Source organism: Capsicum annuum, chromosome 1 (genome assembly GCF_002878395.1).
Source record: "Capsicum annuum cultivar UCD-10X-F1 chromosome 1, UCD10Xv1.1, whole genome shotgun sequence".
In the NCBI taxonomy this organism is placed as follows: Eukaryota; Viridiplantae; Streptophyta; class Magnoliopsida; order Solanales; family Solanaceae; genus Capsicum; species Capsicum annuum.
Window position 1 is genome coordinate 3,018,535 of NC_061111.1, and position 21,567 is coordinate 3,040,101.

General features: G+C 35.8%; 3 protein-coding genes across 5 annotated transcripts; 1 reads left to right on the forward strand and 2 right to left on the reverse strand.

The window, feature by feature from the left end:
• Positions 1–1,175: 1,175 nt before the first annotated feature.
• On the reverse strand, positions 1,176–2,743 carry LOC107852193 (protein ROH1). The gene has a single exon (XM_016697251.2). The coding sequence runs from the start codon at positions 2,658–2,660 to the stop codon at positions 1,449–1,451; it is 1,212 nt and encodes a 403-aa protein (XP_016552737.1). The 5' UTR covers positions 2,661–2,743; the 3' UTR covers positions 1,176–1,448.
• Positions 2,744–4,526: 1,783 nt separating this feature from the next.
• Positions 4,527–9,725, reverse strand: LOC107864546 (aspartate carbamoyltransferase, chloroplastic). Its single transcript, XM_016710954.2, has 6 exons — positions 9,525–9,725; positions 6,604–7,147; positions 6,382–6,521; positions 5,337–5,510; positions 4,935–5,171; positions 4,527–4,844 (listed from the first exon to the last, which is right to left on the reverse strand). The coding sequence occupies exons 1-6, from the start codon at positions 9,534–9,536 to the stop codon at positions 4,737–4,739; spliced, it is 1,215 nt and encodes a 404-aa protein (XP_016566440.2). The 5' UTR covers positions 9,537–9,725; the 3' UTR covers positions 4,527–4,736.
• A 3,630-nt stretch (positions 9,726–13,355) lies between these two features.
• LOC107864552 lies at positions 13,356–19,914 on the forward strand. 3 transcript variants are annotated; one of them, XM_016710966.2, is made up of 4 exons: positions 13,356–13,583; positions 15,440–15,823; positions 16,470–18,353; positions 19,619–19,914. In XM_016710966.2, the coding sequence occupies exons 2-4, from the start codon at positions 15,474–15,476 to the stop codon at positions 19,749–19,751; spliced, it is 2,367 nt and encodes a 788-aa protein (XP_016566452.1). In that variant the 5' UTR covers positions 13,356–13,583; positions 15,440–15,473; the 3' UTR covers positions 19,752–19,914. The 3 variants fall into 3 exon arrangements, with proteins under 3 accessions (XP_016566452.1, XP_047270362.1, XP_016566466.1); XM_047414406.1 differs by lacking the exon at positions 13,356–13,583 and adding an exon at positions 13,751–14,539; XM_016710980.2 differs by lacking the exon at positions 13,356–13,583 and adding an exon at positions 13,751–14,390.
• The last annotated feature ends 1,653 nt before the right edge of the window (positions 19,915–21,567 follow it).

Genomic DNA, 21,567 nt, shown 5'->3' on the forward strand with positions numbered 1-21,567 from the left:
GGACTACTTGTCAACTTTAATGTTGCACCATCTACAGCAGAACTTAACTCCCAAGTGTAGCTGAAACGGATTGTTAATATATTTAGTGTTGCTCCGTCTACAGCTGAACTTTTGATCCCGAAGTCTGGTTGTTTGATATTGCCGAACCAATTGTTGAGCCACGTTTACTTGTTCATCAGCTTAACCGTTCAAACTATAGCCCACGAAAGTTTTACCAAGTCGAGATAATCTGGTGCACTATTTATTGTGACTCTCTCTATTTATTGGAAAGCGTGCGCCTGACGATAGTCATGGGTATTACCACAGTCGTGCCATTGAATTTAACGAGATTAAAACTTTGGGTGTTTCGAGAATTATTTTTTTCTACATATCTTGAAGTGAAACATATGCAAAGAATTGGCAAAGACAGATTCTTGAAATGACTTTGCATACGTTTCACTTCAAGATATGTTGAAAAAAGTACCACTAGAGGAATCCTTGTGGAGAATAGCTGCATCAGAATTTCATGTCAATTCATCTGCATCGGCTTCAAATTAGTTGAGATTGGCTATATGAATTTTTTTTTAATAAATCGTCTATTTGGATTCTTTTTAGTATACATTCTGCTATATTTAAGTTCATTGGAAAATATTTAAATAAAATATCTTTAAATTGGTCATGAGCATTTTGCTTGTAACCAGTTTTTCACCATTGAAATTTGAAAGTGAAATGAGTGACGTCTTTCCATCTTTGATTAAAGTGTCAAGTTTACTTTAGTAAAAATGGATGAATTCTTTTTATAGGCTATAAGCAATAAGAATTCGATATACTTGTAGTGAGCTTGTTTGCAAATATCGAAAGCCCACCAAAGAGTGGGTGGGGATGGTTGTGTTAGACATTTAACATGAAAAATTCAAGATAAAATATAATATATGACATAAAATATATAAAAAATTAGTAGGATCGAACAGCAACCCCACACTCTCCAAGACGATCAAAGAACTAAGTCAAGAAATCCAGTTAGTCCTAAAGTATCATTATATGTGATGATTCTCCAAAAGAATCAAAGGTGTGTCTTATAATAAAGAGCGTCTTATTTCCTTAATAGGTCTATCTACACAAATTTAAATTAATCAAGTCCGAAAATTCTAAAATTCTAATATCGAATATAGAAAGAGGAGCTCAATAGACACATCTAATGCAAAATCAATCAATCTACTGTTCATTTTTTTTTACATAATAAAACAAATAAAAACTTGAATTATACTGTAATTATCACCAAACTAGTCAGCATTTTTGCATAACAGACACTTTAAAAACAAAAAACAATAACAAATCAAACTAGTCCTTAATACTGGAAATTACATTTAAAAGAAGACATCGTCCGGTGCACTAAAGCTCCGTCTGGCCCTTTCCCGGACCCCAATTCAACCCCAAATGATAAGAAAAAAATGAATATTTTGTTAAAGTCAATAAGGTACTGGTGTTGACATTTTACCAATTTGATCAAGAACATCAAGAACTTCAGCTCTGCTCCTCACAATCCTGTGAAACACTTCTCTAATCTGCTGCTGTAGCGGCACGAGACCATTCTCCATTCTACGGCATATCTCTGACATCTCCGCCACGTGCACCATCACCTCTTCCGTCTTCTCCTCATCCGCTGGATACTGATAATTCTCTGCGAAATCAACCAAATTTTGTGCCACTTTTTCCATTTTCTGCAGCTCATCCAACACACCAGCTGTCCCTTTCTTTTCCTTTTTCTTCCATTCTTCCGCGACTTTCTCTTGCAATGCAATCATCGACTGACCCCAATTCAAATTCCTCGGCGTTGTAAAATGTGTCAACAAACCTGTACGTTCCTGACAGGGAATTGCGGCCACCAATCCCCACATAACAAATACAAAAGTCGTGCTCATTGCATATATTGGCAGGGCGAGCCCAGTAGGCTCGCCCCCACGTGGCGCCACCAGTGTGGACGCCATAGCCTGAATCTGTTTCGATGCGGACCATGATTTCGCCACGGACCATGACATAGAACGAAATGTACCATTCGTCCTATCTTTATTGTTCGCCGCATTATTTCCAGCTGCACCACTACGCCTTCCGAACGACCACGTTCGTTCAGCGACCTTCGCGTGATAATTGTTCTCTTTATCATCCAACATCATAGACGTTAGCAAAGTGTTCAGCGCCTTTTTCGCGCGCCTCACCTGTCCATCCCCCATTGGCTTATGCTCAAACGCTGTCACAGCAATTTGAGCTAGCTTCTGCCAGTGACGCACGAGCTCTAACCCGTGCGTCACGGCATTGCAAATATCAAGCGACTTTATTGAACGATCAAGAATATCAGGGACAAGACGATCCAATGGTGGTTTAGAAAATTGAACAGGATCACGTCCAATCAACACAAGAGCCTTAAATTCAGCCTCACAACATAGAAAAACATCGAGCAATCTTCGATACCACGATATCGAAAAAAGTGGTGATTGGTCCTTTGCGGGAGAATCCGTTGTGGATGAAGAATCATTAGGTACGAGATCTAAGAAACGTTCAGCTACATGCTTTTGAAAGAGTTCGAGGTCTTCTAACTCTTGTTCATGGTCCATGCTGGTAACTTGATTTCGACGAATACTTATACGATTGAGAAATGATCCTTGATTATCAGTCATAGGCATTTTTTTTTTTCAGATGAGAAAAATTTTCAGTTGCATTATACTATTTTTGTGAAGAATGAAATTTTATAGAAGAAATGGTCAACAATATTTGGAAGTTTGTTAATTTAAAGGGAGTTGGAAAATTGGATGGTTGGGGCCATTTCTATATTTGTTGGATATATGAAGACCGTTTCTTGTTGACTTGGTAGTTTATTCCATCCACTGACATTGTTAACTTTTTGTATTTTTCCTTTTTATGTGTCTATGTCAGCTACAGTGCACTGCAGCTAAATTCACGAGATACATGTTACCTTACACATATCAGGTAACACTGTCTACCAAGATTAGGATAGATAGGAAGACACTGTCTACCAAAATTAGGATAAATAGGAAAAATCACCTAATATTTTTATTTTTGTATTAGTAATTCCTTTGTAACTCGTCTTTTGATGAAATCATGACAAAACTTATTTACTGGTAATAAGAAATAGTAAATATATTTGACTAACAACATTTCATCTTTGATTAAATAAAATGTGTTTTAATATATTCTTTTGTCTAAAGAAATAGTATGTCATATTGGAATAATTTAAGAATTATATTACTGGTAATAAGAAGTAACAATACAAGCTTAATATAAAACATAGGTAATTAAGTAATGAAGCGATTAATAGTCCTAATAAATACCACCAAAGGATGAGGTGCAGCGGATGGAACTGCTCCTCCCTTAACCAGAGATTTCGGGTTCGAGCCCTGAGTATGAAAAAATTCTTAGTAGGGAGCGCTTCCTCCTAAATGGGGCCCTACGCGGCTTGAATTCGTATTAGTCAGACTCCAATACGGATACCGGACACCGGATGGAAAACCAAAAAAAATAGTCCTAATAAATTTGTAAATATTCACAAGCAAAGAGATTAAGCGTACACAATTCAATGAGTCAATGCTCAATATTTCACAATAACAAAACTAGGCCTTATCAATAATTATGGGACTAGAAGTGCAGTGCCATTAACTCGATATATAGTAAAAGCTAAGGGCTATTATCAAGAAATAAGGATCTGAAAAAAAAAATACTTCCAAAAGTTATTTAAATGAATGATGCCAAATTCTATAAACAAATTATTAAGGACGATAATCTAGAAAACAAACTCCATTTGTCTTTGCATTGTTAGTTTTAATGGACTTCGAATGTATAATTATATGTATATAAAGGGACAGCTCAGTGCACTAAGCTCAGAGTCCGACCAGTAGCAGCAGGGTCCGACCACAAGGACTTATTGTACGTAGTCTCACCTTATAATTATATGCATATACAGAGAGCAAATTTTAGTTAATCAATGTGATATTCCGAATACTTGTTACAAATGACATCCAAATGATTTCTGGATTGATCTGATGCTCCATAGAAAGACAGTATTTGAGCTCTCAATGTTCTAAAAGAGAAACCCCTATAGAGTGCTGAACCTCGACTCTAATTGCTACACCAACAACAACACACCCAATATCGTCCAAAAAGTGAAGTCAGGGGAGGGTAGAGTGTACCACACCTCACCTCTACCTTGTCAGATACGTGATGCTGTTCCCAAAAGACCCTCGGCTCAAAGAGAGTTCGCTCTAATTGCTTAAACTTGTAAAATGAACTAGACATATAACAAATGCTTCAAACGCATTGGCACATCCTAGCAAGTTTCTATAAACCTACTAAGACAGTTCCTCACGTGGAAAACAAACCAATAGAAAACTGAAACGAATAAACATGAAATACAGCAGACTAAATCCACTGTGGAATCTAACAAGATTGACCTGTTACTGTATTCCAACAGGACGATTAGTAGCAGAATATATCAATAGTTAAGGAAACGAATGTGTGAAGAGGAAACGAGCATATTGAAAATGAGCGGTGATATTATGTAAAACGATAGAGAGGTAAAAGTAAACATTCTTTAAAAGAGATTGAACAAAGAAAGAGGTTTGGTTTTCTTTTATGCTAAAATAGTTGACAAAACTCTTGAATTCTACAACGCGCTCAAAATCCACACTCACATGGATAACAAAGCATGGTTGCGCGATATTCCAGATCTAAAAATTTTGCATCTGTCACCAACCAAGGAGTAGAAGCTTCAAAAGAGCCATCCGAATGTAAAGACCATTCTTAGCTTGTCTGAAATAAGCAGCCCTTGGATCCCCATCCACATCGACAGTTATCTACAAAGAGTCATATAAGGAATTTAAATAGCATAATTGTGGTACGAGAAGAAACACAATCACATACCGAACTATATAACAGAATTTAACCTCATCAAGTCTTGGCAAAGGATGCATCACCACTGCATGTTTCTGCATAGCATTTAAGACACTCAGATCCACGATATACTTCCCTCGAGCTTCTTCATACAAATCAACCCTCTCTCCAAATCTTTCTCTTTGAATACGAGTTTGATATACCACATCACATTTAGAAGCCACCTCCAACAGATTAGCACTTTCTTCCCAGTGAACCCCCATTGATGTCAAATAATCCTTTATGTCATCCTAAAATGATAATTGAGAACAGAAGAAACATCTTTTATGAATCCGTAACAATGCCTATGTTATCGAACAAAAATAACATTGTGTAGTTACATTTGAGTTTAAGGAACAAAAGTTTATTAAATTGAATGAGAGGTAATGCTAATTACCAGCTCAAGACAATCATACCTTCATTTTAACCACATCAGGGGATACAAAGTAAATTTTCACATCTTGGTACTTAGCAAGCAAGTGAGCAAGTGAACGAACTGTTCTCCCATAAGCTAGATCACCAACAAGAGCAACTTTTATACCATCAAGTTTTCCTATTTCTCTTTCAATGGTGTACACATCTAGAAGGGCCTGTTTCAGAATAAATCAGGACAGTTTTCTTGCAGTCAGACAAGAAAAAATAGACTAAGAAGACTACGTATATGCTACTGATATGTTCTATAGCGGTCAGACAAGAAATGCATGCCCTGATAAACATCATATGTACTCTATTATGTAGTTTCATCCAGTTAACTCTCTATATGCTATTCAGAGTTTGCTATGAATTATAATGGAAGACGAACATCCTAAACACATGACAGTGATATTTACATAGTTAAGAGTTAAGACTAAGAACCAAATTATTAGTGAGCTCCAGAAACTCAGCTGGAATGCATTATCCAAACAAGTTACAGTTTCTTAGTCCATATCTGTGAAAGGGGGACGATAGAATAATATCCCCAGACTATTTATGGCTAGTCTCTCCATACTGAAAAAGTTAATGCTAACAGGTGAGTCTAACAAGTAACTAGTACAACGTTGAGAAAGGAAAAAGAGCATGAGAGGAAACAAGAGAAACAAAAGGTAGAAAAGAAGGAAAAACAAAGAGAAGAAAAAGTAGAAAGGTAACTCTCTATATTTATAAGTCAAGGCAGGGATTGGAGAACTATTAAGCTTAAACAATACTAACTTAATTTATTTATTTTTTGCAAGTTTTGGAAAAAAAAGCTTTCATGAATAAATGTCACCTGAGAATTTTCAGTAGCAATTTAACAATGCAGCTTCAAACGATGCAAAGAACAAATTGATTGAGTGGTAAGTTGTAGCAATGCTTATCTCCATTGAAAGAAAGTTAAATTGGGAACAATTGCAATAGTAAATATCCATTTAACTAGACATCTTTAAGTAATTCATGTCGCAACTCTCCGTCTTACAATGAAAAGTATCTACAAGAGGTGCAAACCTGAGTTGGGTGTTGTCCAGGACCATCTCCTGCATTTATTATTGGAATACTTGCAGTCGATGCGGCTCTTCTAGCAGCACCACTTTCAAAATGTCTCATAACAATGATATCAGAGTACCCTTCAACAGTTCTAATTGTATCTGCAATTCGAACTTCTATTTTAAAAACTCATTATCCTATTGAAAATGAAAATATACTTTGTTTGAAAACTAATAAAGATACCTTCAAGTGTCTCTCCTTTTGCTGCAGATGAAAATTCACGAGCATTTTCAGTTGTCAATACTTCTCCACCTAAACGCTTCATGGCAGATTCAAATGAAAGTCTAGTCCTAGTTGAGGGTTCATAGAAGAGAGTGGCCATAAGATAACCCTTAAGAATCTCGCTTCCCATCGACGACTTCTCAATTTTCTCCATCTCCCGTGCCACTTCAAATATGGCACAGAGAGTATCTCTATCAAACTGCTGAGATTCAATTACATCATCAAGCTGAAACTTATTCCCAATCATATTCGAAGACTTCTTTTCCATCTCCAATGCTCTGCAGTGGAATGTGTTGCTATTCGTTGAAATATGGTATTGATTTCGTCCCTTTTTAAACAATTCAACAGAGGATGATGACCATGATTTGGACATGTCGGCAAGTAAACAGATAGACTTATTGCCTCCAAAGTTGGAGAAACTCTTACTAGGAGGTGACACAATTATTTTCCCATGAAATCCATGTGAAGAAAATGTTGCGGAAATAGCCATATTGAGATCACTCACCTACAACAGAAAAGAAAAGGTTAATTTAGAAGCTGCACCTGTTGAATATTACACCACATCAAGTTTCCGATACAAAGCTAGTGTGAAAGCAGGAAACAACCAATTCCAGGAACATTAAACTAAGTTTAGCGCCGCAGATAACAGATAAATGGAAAATATTAACCAAATCAAAAAGCAAGAAGTTGCTATAACCATCTCAAATCTATTCAAGTAAAAAAAAACACTTTTATAGCATCGATACATCATCTACAGAAAATTTTGCTATAAATCCATGGTAAGAAGAGCCAAAAGATCTCATAACCACAGTAATCAACAAAGAAATATAATTGTCAAGCGTTAAACTGATAACATAAAAAAACAAAACAAAAGATAGGCAAAAATAAATGACAAAAGACTGGAAAAAAGAAGAAGAGGAAATTCTACTTGCCTTAAGAGTTTTTCTCTTGAGAGGAAGAGGAAAGACCAGCGGCGGAGGCAGGATTTCTCTCAAGAAGGTTAAAAAAAAAACTAAGCACGCTAATAGTGTTGGCAAATGAGCGGATCATTTAGATATGAGTGCGCTAGACAAAGTTCAACCCTACCTCAACGCGAAAAACAAAACCGGAGAAGCTAACAGATCATATTACGATTTCTATTTCTTAGCCTCACTGAAATATCACAAAATTCAAAGCAGAACAACATTAAGAGATATTTGTATTTAACACCATTTATCTTTTTTGCAGAAAACAAATAACTTTTGTTCAGTGTTGACAACCACTGCTTTGAAGATTTCTTGTATGCAGCAAGTAACTCAAATTTAGATCTCACTGAATTAATGTCAACACCAACTTCGATATCTAATTCCACATTTGGAGGCTGCGATTTATCTGTGGATATTTGAACCTAGTGTCATAGTTGACATTGAAGAATTTCTTCAGTAATTAGAGATTAGAAACCACCTTGCAAGTTTGTAATAGCAGCAACTAATTTTTGTGCAATAATATTTTTCTAGCATAATTGATCCTAGCTTAAGTCAACTGACATATGTTTAAATCATAAATACTTAGTAAAAATTGTAACGTAGTAGAATTCATATTTGTAATAAAAGTATTTGAACCATCTAGTCACAGTTAAACAAGCAAGTAAAGACTCAAAATAAAACTGATATGTATATATTTGTTACAAAAATGAAGAGATCACATAAATGTGCTGCAACTCCCATGGCTTAAAGAGTTTCAATCTCCTTCAACAGAGAAACACAGAAATGTGCTGCAACTCCCATGGCTTAAAAATCCCTCTAAGCGACCCACGCTTCCCTCTTTTCCCCACTCACCCACCCCCAAACCCCCTTCTTTCATTCCCAAAACGATGTCGTTTCATTAGCCAATAAACAAGCTTACAAGCAATTAGCACAAATGTACCATCTGGATGTTTCAGGGTTGAAGAGTATACACGGAGACTTATTCGAGTACAAGAAGATTATGAAACATTAAGATCTATGTATGATAGAAATATAACAACAACATACCCAGTGTATTCCCATAAAGTGGGGTCTGGGGAAGATAAAGTGTATGCAGTCCATTCCACTACCTCTGATGAAATAGAGAGGTTGTTTCCGATAGACACAGACTCTGGACAAATGTATGATAGAAATATGGCTAGGGAATTCACTTTGTTTTTTCTGCTCGTGAAAGTTATCAAACTGATGAGTCAAAGGAGGCAAAAGGGTAAGTAGGAAAATCGTTGGCAGTCTCAGCTATAAAAGCTCAAGAGAAGAAGCATGCACAAGGACTCCAATTGCGGTATCTCCTGGATGCGCCAAGCAAAAGAATGAAGCATCATCTTAATCAATAATTAGTACTACATTTTACATTATACAACCACACAAATATCTACGAGTTATTTTAGACCACAAGTTCCAAAGGTCTTTCTTTCTTTCTTAAACTCCGTGCCGAGTCAAACTACATCACACAAATTGAAACGGAAGGAGTAGTACAGGCCATATATGAATCTACGAATCACCTATAGGCAGTGTATATTGTACATAGAGTATATGAATCAAGAATCTCGTTTGCAGTAATATACTCCAGTTAGCACCCAAGGGCGTGGCCTGAGCACCATGAGGTTTCTGGTTCAATTCCCAACAGCGATAAACACGGGATGATTTCTTCCCATATGTTCTATTCTTGATGGACAGAGTTACCTCATATCTGTTGTTGTCCTTATGGGAGGTGGCAGGTATCCGTGTAATTAGTCGAGGTACGCAAGCTGACTCAGACACACCGGTTATCAATAAATAAATATATATATATATACACATATACACACACTCCAGTTGCAAGTAAAACCTGAGAAATCTTGAGTAAATGAAGATTGGAGAAAGAAGAGGAAGACTTACTGGGGAAGCCATGGCTATGAAGAGATGACAGACAGACAGCAGCAGCAATTAATTCCTTTAGTTTTTTGCTCTTCGTGCTTCTTCACTGGAACACAACAGGGCAAACTTTTTATTTTTTTTTCTTGCTTTCGGTAGGAGCGAGGAATTTACAATCTGTTTTGTTTTGCTTTAGGATGTTTTCCCTATGTTGTTGACAGGTTGCTTCTGCTGGGCTTTGGCCCAATAAGTCTTCTTTTTTTTCTTTTTTGTCTTGTTAAAATAATGTTTCTCTTCATTTACTAAATATCGCACGACCCCAATATATGTTATTTTTTAGTCTTAATTTATATGATACAAATAAAATTTTGATAATTAATTATATTTTTTAGATATTTTAAATTGTAAGCTATTGTAATTTATAATAGTTTTTGACATTGTAATTTACTATTTTAAGTTGCTAGCTATTATAATTTATAATACTCTCCTTGTCCAAAGTTTTGTAGCATTGATAGTCTATTATATTTTGAGAATGATTTAAGTTTTTAATTACCGAAATTTATAATACTTTTTTTTCTATTTCAATTTAAGTGATACTGATATAATTTCGAGAGTCAATCAAATATCACGATTGAAGTCCCGAAGTAGACATGACTTAAATGACTCATAATAACTTATTAGAAGTGATACAATAAAATTACTATAAAAATAGTTGTGAAAAAATTTTAAGCGGGCCTCATATAAGATGTCAAGTTAATTTAAAACATCAATAATTAATTTATCTTTTTTGTTTATTTTATTTTTTTATTAAATATTTTTTTAATATTTAGATGACTCATAATAATTAGTTAGGGATAAAATAGTAAAATTAAGGTTGAAACAATTGAAGTAAACATGTCATAAATGTCTATTTTACTTTTATTTTAATCAAATATTATTAATTTTTTAATACGTAAATGACATATAATAATTAATTATGAAATAACTTATTAGAATTGTACAACAAAATTAATATAAAAAATAGTTCTGAAAAAAATTTAGATAGGCCTTATATAAGATGTCAGGTTAATTTAAAACTTCAATAATTTGTTTATCATTTTTTTGTTTATTTTATCTTTTTTATTAAATATTATTAATTTTTTTAGCACTTAAATGACTTATAGTAATTAATTAGGGATGAAATAATAAAATTATGGTTGAAGCAACTGAAGCAGACATGTCATAAATGTGTATTTTATTTTTTGTTAAATATTATTAATTTTTAATACTTAAATGACATATAATAATTAATTAGGGGTGATATAGTAAAATCACGGATGAATACTTAAATGACCTATAATAATTAATTAGGAATGAAATAGTAAAATTATGGTTGAAGCAGCTGAAGCAAACATGTCATAAATGTCTATTTTATATTTTTGTTAAATATTATTAATTTTTTAATACCTAAATGACATATTCTAATATATAGAAGAGGCTTGGAAGCAGGAGGCGGTCGTCATGCCTGCTTCCTTCGTGATTTTACCATATCACCCTTAATTAATTATTATATGACATATAATATTATTAATTTTTAATACTTAAATGACATATAATAATTAATTAGGGGTGATATAGTAAAATCACAAATTAATACTTAAATGACCTATAGTAATTAATTAGGGATGAAATAGTAAAATTACGGTTGAAGCCGCTGAAGCAGACATGTCATAAATGTCTATTTTATATTTTTGTTAAATATTATTAATTTTTTAATACCTAAATGACATATAATAATTAATTAGGGGTGATATGGTAAAATCACGGAAGAAGCAGGCATGACGACCGCCTTCTACTTCCAAGCTTCTTCTATATATTAGAATATTAAGGTGCTCCCTCCGTCTCAATTTATGTGATACATTTCAAATGTTAAAATTTAAATGTGTCTATCTTTGATCGTAATTGTTTTGGATATGTTTTAAATATTTTGATTTGTCAATTATTTTGACTTGTATTACTTTTTATGTAGTTTTCAAATATATAAATTTTATTTCAAAAAAATTGAAGATTTCATGCTTAAATTCACGGTTAAACTTACATTGTTTGAATTTTGAAAAGCGAAATGTGTCACATAAATTGGGACAGAGAAAATGTTACAATATTTCGCATATACCTACTCTTAAGGTCACTTGTGCTGAAGTCTCGATCATTCCATCCCAGGGACATTCTCTAGCAAAGTGATCAACCGCTCCATAATCATAGCAAGCCCAAGGTGACCTTCCTTGACGAGAAGATCCTGATGTCCTAGAATGGTCAACACAACATGAAGATTCATAATGACACCTCTGCCGCCCCTCCCCCCCTCTCCCCAACGATTGATTAGAGATTTGACCATTATAACCTGTCCGATCCCCCATCTGAAATCTGAAGTGATGCCTGAACTGGCCGATTAGACTGACCCTACTGTTGTTGACCTCTGCCAGAGTACCCGCTACCACTGGATGAAGCATTGATAACTGCCCTAGTGGCAGGGTCTTTTATCGTTGCCCCCACAGGTCTCGCAATGCAAATCCCTAATACTGCGAGTATGATCTACAACATCTACGAACGGTCGACCTGAAGATACCATGCTCTTAGTATCTAGACAAAACTAAGTCCTCAAACCATTGATAAAGCAACGTACTTTCTCGTGATCGGTAGACAGAACCATAGTGACATGTCTGGCTAACTCATGAAATCTAACCTCATACTCAGATACGGTTATGGAATCGTGCTCGAACCTCGAAAATTCAGCCGTCTATTGCTCATGTATGCTGCAAGGCATGTACTTCTCCCAAAAAGCCTAGGAGAACTGTGCACAATTCATAAAGAGACCCAGCTGGTCTGCACTCATTATACGCCCTCTATTACTGCCCCGCTGAACTGTCAAACTGAAAAGTGATGTAATCTACACCATGAGAATCCACTGGCCCAAGGTTATGCAACCTCTCCTAACAATTGATGAGAAACTTGTGGGGATACTCTTCTAGAGCACCTGAAAACCTCGAAGGAGCCAATCTAAGGAATTAACCCAACACCTTCTACTTTTCGGAAGTCATGGCTAGTCGAGCTACCATTGGTTGGGCAACCATCAGAACTAACAAAATCTCTACCCAGGGAGCCGTAGCTATAAGTTGTGCTCCTATACTTTGTCCACCTTATGTTGTCCTCTGAATGGATGTCTGGGCCCCATCTGTCTATTGATCTCCGGTCATACCCAATAAATGGACTAAAGATACCATAAAACTGACATGGCTATAAATTTAGATGAAGCCTGGGCTGGTCCCTAGTTGATGTGATAGTACAACCTAATAAAGGTGACTCCTTACTCACGAAAATTTGAACTAAAATCTGTGGTTAAGGATAGAAGAGTACTTACCACCCTACCACAATCCTTGTTAGTAAATAGTTTGTTTCTGACACACATTCGACTCATTTTTAAATTTATGTTCACACTTTTTAACTAGTTGATACATACAAACAAAATAAGCTAATATTCGACCATAAATTTCAAAAAATTATCTCAAATTTCTGTTTCAAGTTTTTTAATTTTCCTCATAAATTATTATTTTTTTCAATTAACATGCATATCCAAATAGATATTCAAATTTCAAAAATTACAACTTTAAAAACTTAACTTTTCAAATTTCAACTCTCAAATGATCAACACAAAGCTAAGAATTAAATACACATAGAGAATATCTTTTCTTTTTTATTACTACTCCACTAATTATTAAAAGTACAAAAGGAAAAACAATAATTAGATGGACCCCCAAAATATTTTCTTTAGATGGACAAGGCCCAAAATTTCAAGGGCGGTTCCGAAAGAGGGGGGAAGTTTGACAATTTAAGGCAAGTTTCAGGGCTAAAGTGGTCATTATTTCAATTAGGGTTAATTGCATTCACCTCCCCTAAAGTTGCTAAAGTGCCTCCCATTCGCAGCCACAAAATTCAATCTCTCCCTTCATAGCCCCTCCCTTTCTTTCTTCATCCATTTAAACCTAATTTCTTCAAAACTTTGCAAAGCTATTTTTCTTACAACAATTTTCTCATCTTCCCAACAAGGTACTAAAATTCAACTTTTCCTTAATTGCCCCAAAGTTTTGTCCTTTTTGCAAACTGTCCACTCCCCTCCCCCCCCCCCCCCCATGTGTTTTCTTGAAAATTCTATTTCGACCTGTACGAGGTTTCTTGAAAACCCATGTGTGTGTCTCTTTCATATGTTTTAGGCCCTTACATGTTTTGGCCTACATGGGTGTTCATATTTATTGTCTTTCTTGTTTCTTGATTATGGTTTTTGTTTTTTTGGGTTGTTGCTAGCTTTAGATTTTTGTTGTGTGCGTATGTGGGAATGCAGGTGGATTTTAATGGTCAATTGTCTCTTGTTTTAGGCTCTTAAATGTTTTTTGCCTTCATGGGTGTTCCTTATTTATTGTCTTTCTTGCCTCTTGATTATGTTTTTTTTTTTTTGGTTGTTGACAGCTTTAAACTTTCATTGTGTTTTTACATTCATGGGTGTTGTTTATTTATTGACTTTTTTGTTTCTTGATTATGTATTTTTGGGTGCTGCTAGCTTTAGACTTTGATTGTGTGTGGTTATCTTTGTGGTAGAGGTTTGAGCTTTTTTCTTGAATTGGGAATGTAGGTTGATTTTAATGGTTAGTTGTCTCTTGTTTTAGGCTCTTACATTTCTTGATTATGTTTCTTTTGGGGGTGTTGCTAGTTTAGACCAGTGGCGACCCAGGATTAAAGGATTGTGGGTGTTTACTACAGAAAAAAATAAAAATCGCCTCAGCCAGGTTTGAACCCAGGACACGTACCAATGGAGAGCCTTAAGATCAACCTAAATGTCAATGCACCCAACCAACTTCGGTGTGCTTTTATATTACTTATACCTATTTTCGTATATTTTCTATGTAGTTATACCTATTCCGCGCCGAGTTTAATGGGTGCCGGAGCACCACATAAATATGCGTAGGTCCGCCCCTGGCTTAGACTTTGATTGTGTACTTATATTTGTGGTAAGTATTTGATCTTTTTTCTTGAACTGGGAATGTAGGTTGCTTTTAATGGTCAATTGTCTCTTGTTTTAGGTTCTACATGTTTTTACCTTCATGGGTGTTGTTTATTTATTGACTTTTTTGTTTCTTGATTATGTTTTTTCATTTTTGGGGTTGTTGTTAGCTTTAAACTTTGATTGTTGTGCTTATGTTAAAGATTTGATTTTTTTTCTTTAGTTGGGAATGTTGGTTGATTTTAATGGTCATTGTCTGTTTTTTTAGGCTCTTACATGTTTTTACCTTCATGGGTGTTCCTTAATTTATTGACTTTTTTGTCTCTTGATTATGGTGCTGTTTTTTTTTGGTTGTTGCTAGCTTTAGACTTTATTTGTGTGTGCTTATATTTGTGGTAAAGATTTGAGCTTTTTTCTTGAATTGGGAATGTAGGTTGATTTTTTTGGTCAATTTGAACTTATTGTTTGTTCATTGCTGTATTTACTGGTTCATAACTATTTTGATTGGATGCAATTGAGACCGAGGTATTTTGGAAATAAGTCTCTCTCTACCTCCATGAGCTAGGGGTAAGGTCGTCATATGCGTATCCTCCCAGACCCCACAAGTGGGATTACACTACTTACCTTGTTGTTGTTGTTGTATTCAACTTAATTGTTACAGATGATTCATACTGCCAACACTAAAACTTTTTTGTTTTAAAGCTCTTGTTTTTTTTCTTGTTGCTAGCTTTAAAAGTTTTCATTGTTTAATTGTTCCTGTGGTGAAGATTTGATCTTTTTTAATTGAATTGGGAATGTAGGTTTATTTTTCATGGTAAACTTATTGTTAAAGATGATTCATATGGCCAACACCAAATTTGTTTATTGTAATTGAAGTCTCCTTTTTTTTTGCTGCCCTTTTTTGCAGGTTTTGAATTGGTTGATGATTTTATGTCCTTGTGATGGCTTCCAAGAAGATAATTGCAATATGTCAATCTGGAGGAGAGTTTGTGACAAACAATGAGGATGGTTTTTTGACATATACAGGTGGAGAGGCTTATGCTTTGGATATCGATGACCAGACAGTTCTAGCGGACTTTAAGAAAGAAGTAGCAGAGAATTTTCAGTGTGGCACTGAAGGAATGACTATAAAATATTTTCTCCCTGGGAATAAGAAGACTCTCATTACTATATCCAAAGATAAGGACCTCAAGCGTATGATTAATTTTGTCAAGGATTCTGACCAAGTTGAGATCTTCATAATTTATGATAAAGCTGTTGTGAAAAATACACCCATTGTCTCGGGCAGTAGGTACTTACTTTATTTCAAGTTTAGTTTAGTTTGTTTATTTTGTTGTTGCACTCACATGATAGTTTGTTCATTTTGTTGTTTCACTTATACGATATGTACAAACCGGTCTAAGTGAAATGCAATGTACAACAACAACAACAACATAGCCAGTGTATAGCAGTCCGTACCACTATCTCAGAGTAAGGTAGAGAGGCTGTTTCCGAAATTGAAATGCAATGTGTGTTGAGAATTATAGTCTGCTCATCTTGGAATTGAGGTGTAATAGTTGTACATCTTGGCGGATCCAGAAATTTTAACAAGGGATATAAAAAAAAATTCTAACTTGCACACTGAGTTAATATCCTTAACTATCAAGGGATTCAATAATTCACATATATACCAAAAAGTTCGTCTTTTTACCCTATTCGTACAGTGAATTTTCCAGCGGAGGCAAAACACTTAGCTCCGCTATTGGTTGCGTTCAGATGCATCGACCTTAATGCTTGTTTGAATCTTAGGATGGCAAGTTTCTTACTGTTCATTTGGTTTTCTACACAATTTGTTTCAAGTCCTTTATAATGGTTATTCTTCTAGATTTGAATTAGCTTGAAAGATGTGCCATCTCTTATTGGATTCTTAAATGTTAATGGTTTTCTTTACTGCACAGGTCGACAACTGCGTCAGAGGCAGGTCTTACTCCTGCTACCCCTGTAGATATGATTCATTGTGATGATCTGCTTGGTGCTGATGCTGCCATTGATAACACTCCCCTGGGTGTCTATCCTGGCAGCAATGATGAGAACAATGAGAAGACTCGCAGAGCAGCTACACAATGGGAGAATACAATAACTGGCGTTGGTCAGAGGTTCAATAGTTTTGCTGAATTTCGTGAAGCTCTTCATAAATATTCAATTGCCCATGGATTCACTTACAGGTATAAGAAAAATGATAGTCGCAGGGTAACTGCTAAATGCAAGGTTGAAGGATGTTCTTGGTGCATATATGCATCAAGGTTGCCTACCACTCAGCTTATATGTATCAAGAAAATGAATGGAAAGCATACATGTGATGGGGCTGCTGTTAAAGCTGCCTACCGATCAACGAGGGGATGGATGGGAAGTATAATAAAGGAAAAGTTGAAGGTTGCTCCGAACTACAAGCCAAAGGATATAGCAAAAGATATTGAGCGTGAATATGGCATTCAGTTGAACTATTCTCAGGCAAGGCGTGCAAAAGAGAAGGCAAGAGAACAGCTTCAGGGTTCATTCAAAGAAGCGTACAGTCAGTTACCTTTATTTTGTGAGAAAATTAGAGAAACTAATCCTGGTAGTGTTGCTACAATTGTCACTAAGGAGGGCTCAAGTTTTCATCGCCTGTTTATTGCATTTCATGCCTCAATATCTGGTTTCCAGCAAGGTTGCCGGCCTCTTCTTTTCCTGGACAGCACTCTTCTCTATGCAAAATATCAAGGAACACTTTTGGCTGCCGTAGGTGTAGATGGGAATGATGGCGTCTTTCCAGTAGCCTTTGCAGTTGTAGATGAGGAGACCAATGACAACTGGCATTGGTTTCTTTCAGAACTAAAATCTGCTGTCTCAGGATCGTGTCCAATAACTTTTATTTCTGATTTCCAAAGAGGGATAAGAGAGTCTTTGCAAAATGTCTTTGGTGAAGAGTGTTACCACGGTTTTTGTCTGCGTTACCTTGCAGAGAAACTTAATAATGATTTAAAAGGGCAGTTTTCGCATGAAGCTAGACGCCTTATGATCCAAGATTTATATGCTGCTGCTTGTGCCCCAAAACGTGAGTCTTTTGACCGCTGTGTTGAGAATATTAAAGCTATCTCACCTGAAGTTTACAATTGGGTCACTAGAAGTGAGCCCGAACACTGGGCAAATGCCTTTTTTTGTGGGGCAAGGTATGACCACTTGACATCCAATTTTGGGCAGCCTTTCTATGATTGGGTTGCAGAGGTGAATGAGCTGCCAATAACTCAAATGGTTGATGTATTACGTGGTAAAATAATGGAATTGATCTATACTAGGCGTGTTGAATCCAGTCAGTGGGTTACTACGTTGACACCTTTGATGGAACAAAAACTTCAAAGTGAAACATCAAGAGCGAGGTCACTTCACCTGTTACCCTCATATGGCAGCAGATATGAAGTGCGTGGTGAATCTGTCGAATTAGTTGATACTGATCCATGGGATTGTAGTTGCAGAGAGTGGCAGATTAATGGGTTGCCTTGTTGCCATGCTATTGCTGTTTCTGAAAGCCTAGGAAGGAGCCCCTATGAGCATTGCTCCCCATACTTCTCAACTGAGAGTTACCATGCAACATATGCCGAATCAATCAACCCTATACCTCATTTGGAAAAACCAATTAAAGGTGAACCAGATATGGAGCATACTGTCATCGTTGTTACTCCTCCACCAACAAAACGTCCACCTGGTCGACCAAAGATGAAAAAGGTGGACACTTTTGACATAGTCAAACGTCAAATGCAGTGCAGCAAGTGTAAGGGCCTAGGCCACAATAAGAAGACATGCGGGTAGGTGCTCTGGACTCTTCTCTGTCCAATGAACTGAAAATCATGCTTCTTTCGGTTAGTACAGTATCTTTGAAAGTATAACTAGTCTTACTTGCAGATCGTGCATATCCACTCTTGTATTCACATATTTTTGCTTCATCCTAGCACTCTGATTTCCCCCTTTTTGGGTCCTACAACACTCTGATTTCCTCACACTTATTTCTAGATAGTTCCGGACTCTGAAAGTGTTCCTATCACACTATAGAAACAACCGAGATTGGGAGCAATTTAGTACATTCTCATAAATGTGCAGCACTTCGCTATTGAACGTATAGGCATCTCTTATACTGAGAATAAACCATCGTATACTACTTTGCTTTCTCTTTCCTTTTTCGTTGGAAAGATTTTTGTTGGTGGGCAAGAGGGGATATAGGCCTATTATCTACTCAAAAAACTTCTTTCTCAAAAAATATAATCTACTCAAAGAGGGTTGTTATTGTCTTATCTTGGGATTTAATAGTGTGGAACTTTTTCTTATTAGCCTCATGGATAATTTATTCATTAGTTTAAATTAGCAGGCAAATGTTGCCTAAGTGGTTGTGGCAACTTTTATCCGGAGGTGGATCTGGGGACCTGTTTATGTGTTCACGTGAAGTCGTGAACCAGTGGCTTCTAAAATTTTGACTCTGAACCCAAAAATTGTTGTAACTTGTAATATCAACTTGAGGTTGCCTTAGGTAAATCCTAGATCCGACTCTGCGTCTATCTACCAGTTAAACATTCAGTCATTGAGCTAGTGTTCTTTTACTCAACACATTTGATGATCTAATCAATTCTTGTTCTGCCTGCCGATCACTGTAATTACTATTCACATGAGAGGATTGTTAGATAGCTGAATCACTGCCAAATCCCGGAAATTCCATATTGTGAAACTGTTTCCTTAGACCGTCTTGATTTGTAATTAGACTGTGAAATTATAAATTCATCTATGGAACTTCACGGCAACTGTAAGTCTTGCACGGGTTGCAAGTCATTGATAAGTTACTGCCCATTGCAGGAGAGAACAGTTTTTTTCACCAAGGGAGGGTTCAACATCTACTGCATGTACATAAAAAGTTTTTTTAACCGTGTATATGCAGTATGGTTTTCTAACAAAGGAGGTTCTCGGATGAACCCTCTTCTGCCCCCGGCTAGAGGGCGTCAAATGTTCTACTGCACTTTTCTCTCGATATCCGTTCTATGTTTGATGTCTACTACTGAATTATACTTTTGTCATGTGTGAACAGGAAGGTGAATAATATTGAAGAGCAAGACCCTCTAGTTGATGAACAAGACCCTCTACTTCTCAATGGCTTGGTAACTGTAGAGCTTGAAGAGAATGCAGAATCAATGGAATTGGAATCTTCTTTTCCAATGTAGTTAAAACTTACATAATTAGATACATTTGATAGAGATATCATTTAGGACAAGAGTTGATAGAAAGATTTTAGGTAGGTCTTCTCTCCCTAGTTTGGTGACATTTTATTGTAGTTGCTTTTTGTTAGTCAGATCTTTTTTTGTTTATAAAGCTGTGCTTTGCTAACATTGTACTGGTTCCTCTCTCCCTCCCTCCCTCCAAAGTACCCTCTCGACTTCAATGAGGCGGGGTGGACATATAATTGTCGGAATGACTCAAAACATTAGGGAGTGTATCCTTTTTTTCCCGATGTGTTACTGCTCTATGCGACCGTTTATGTGTTGGTGTTCTATATGACTGGCATAAGACTCGACAACATCCTCCTAGGTGTATGAACCGATCAGCTAGGTAAATAGAATACATTGTTAAGAAGAAAGAATTTTTAAAATAAATATTAAGGTGGAAGTAGTAGAAAAATGTTTTATCAAAATTGAAATGACATAATATAATGTTAGCATGTAATTTTAGTAGTTTTTGGAATTGCTGTAAGGTGAATTTTTCAAAACATCTAAGTTCGTTTGGAAAGCACAGAAAAAGAAATGTATAGAGTATTGCATTAATGGAGGTGTGTAATTTTCGTTTACCCATTTTCTTCAAAATTACTTGTATATTTGATCTAGGCAAAACAATATAACATTTGTTTTTCCTAGCAAACATGAAAAGGGTAGTCTGGAAGCCTGCTATTACAGAATTCGAGAAAGAATCGGACCACAATGTCTATTGTACGCGGACTTATCGTATGTTTCTGCAAGAGGTTATGTCCTAGAAATGATACTATAAAGACTTTTACTAACCGAACATAAGGAAATTGAAAATATTTTCTTCCTACCAAATATGCTCTTGAAATTGTTGTTATCACACACGTTACTATAACAACAATAACAAATTCAGCATAATTTTACAAGTATTGTCTGAAGAAAACAAGATGTACGTAACCTTACTCCTATTTTTGTAGAGCAGAGATGTCGTTTCTGATTGATGCTCACAACTCTCTTCTTTTGTTCAAGCTTAGATCGGCAATGTAAACAAGCCCGCCAAGACAAGACAAGATTATTTAACAAACACATCTAAATTATCGATCTTTTTTCAATTTGCGTGGGCAATATAATAATTGTTGAAGAAAATGCAAGCATGAGAATCAATGAAGTGTCCATTCCGTATTTATTTTAACCAATTAATAAATAGAACCATCAATTCAAAGTTCACCAACCATTGTTATCATTTCTTCTTTCTCTAAAAATGAGTTGTATTTTTCCTTGAAGACAAAATCCAAGATTTGGTTTGGCCTCAAATTTCTTTGGCCTCTTTAGATGAAGCACATACTATTGGTGAAAGAAATTAAAGTACTTGAAATTGCAATTTTGCTTATCAAAGTCTTGAAAGTAATAATTAATCACCATGTCCACCTAAAACTCCTTCTTCTCCTTGTAGGATAGAAGAACCCCTCCCCCCAACAAAAAAATAAAAATAAAAATAAAATTGTACAACAAGTAGTGACATCATATTCCTAAAGGAGATGCTTCAACATTGTTACGGCTATATGTTCCTTCTAGATAGAAATTTATACTTGTTCTACACAAAATAATCTAAATCTAGTCAAGAAATATAAGTAATTATTAGTAGGAGAAAGACATAATGGTACCAACCATGTTGGATATGAGCTTATTATCTTAGGTCGGAACAAGTTGATCGAACCTTCGTTTTTATGTCCTTATGTTCCTCCCTGAGAGGGATGGAATTTCTTTCGCTTTTGGCATGGCTTTGGGCTATTAGCTAATG

What these genes read in the sequence shown, in the direction of transcription:
- LOC107852193 (XM_016697251.2), bottom strand. Translation starts at nt 2,660, where the DNA reads ATGCCTATGACTGATAATCAAGGATCATTTCTCAATCGTATAAGTATT.
- LOC107864546 (XM_016710954.2), bottom strand. An exon ending in AAAAGGAGAGACACTTGAAG is followed by an intron (nt 6,522 to 6,603) that starts GTATCTTTATTA and finishes TTCGAATTGCAG; the next exon opens with ATACAATTAGAACTGTTGAA. An exon ending in CTGATGTGGTTAAAATGAAG is followed by an intron (nt 5,172 to 5,336) that starts GTATGATTGTCT and finishes TTATCATTTTAG; the next exon opens with GATGACATAAAGGATTATTT.
- LOC107864552 (XM_016710966.2), top strand. Translation starts at nt 15,474, where the DNA reads ATGGCTTCCAAGAAGATAATTGCAATATGTCAATCTGGAGGAGAGTTT. An exon ending in CCCATTGTCTCGGGCAGTAG is followed by an intron (nt 15,824 to 16,469) that starts GTACTTACTTTA and finishes TTTACTGCACAG; the next exon opens with GTCGACAACTGCGTCAGAGG. An exon ending in CACAATAAGAAGACATGCGG is followed by an intron (nt 18,354 to 19,618) that starts GTAGGTGCTCTG and finishes ATGTGTGAACAG; the next exon opens with GAAGGTGAATAATATTGAAG.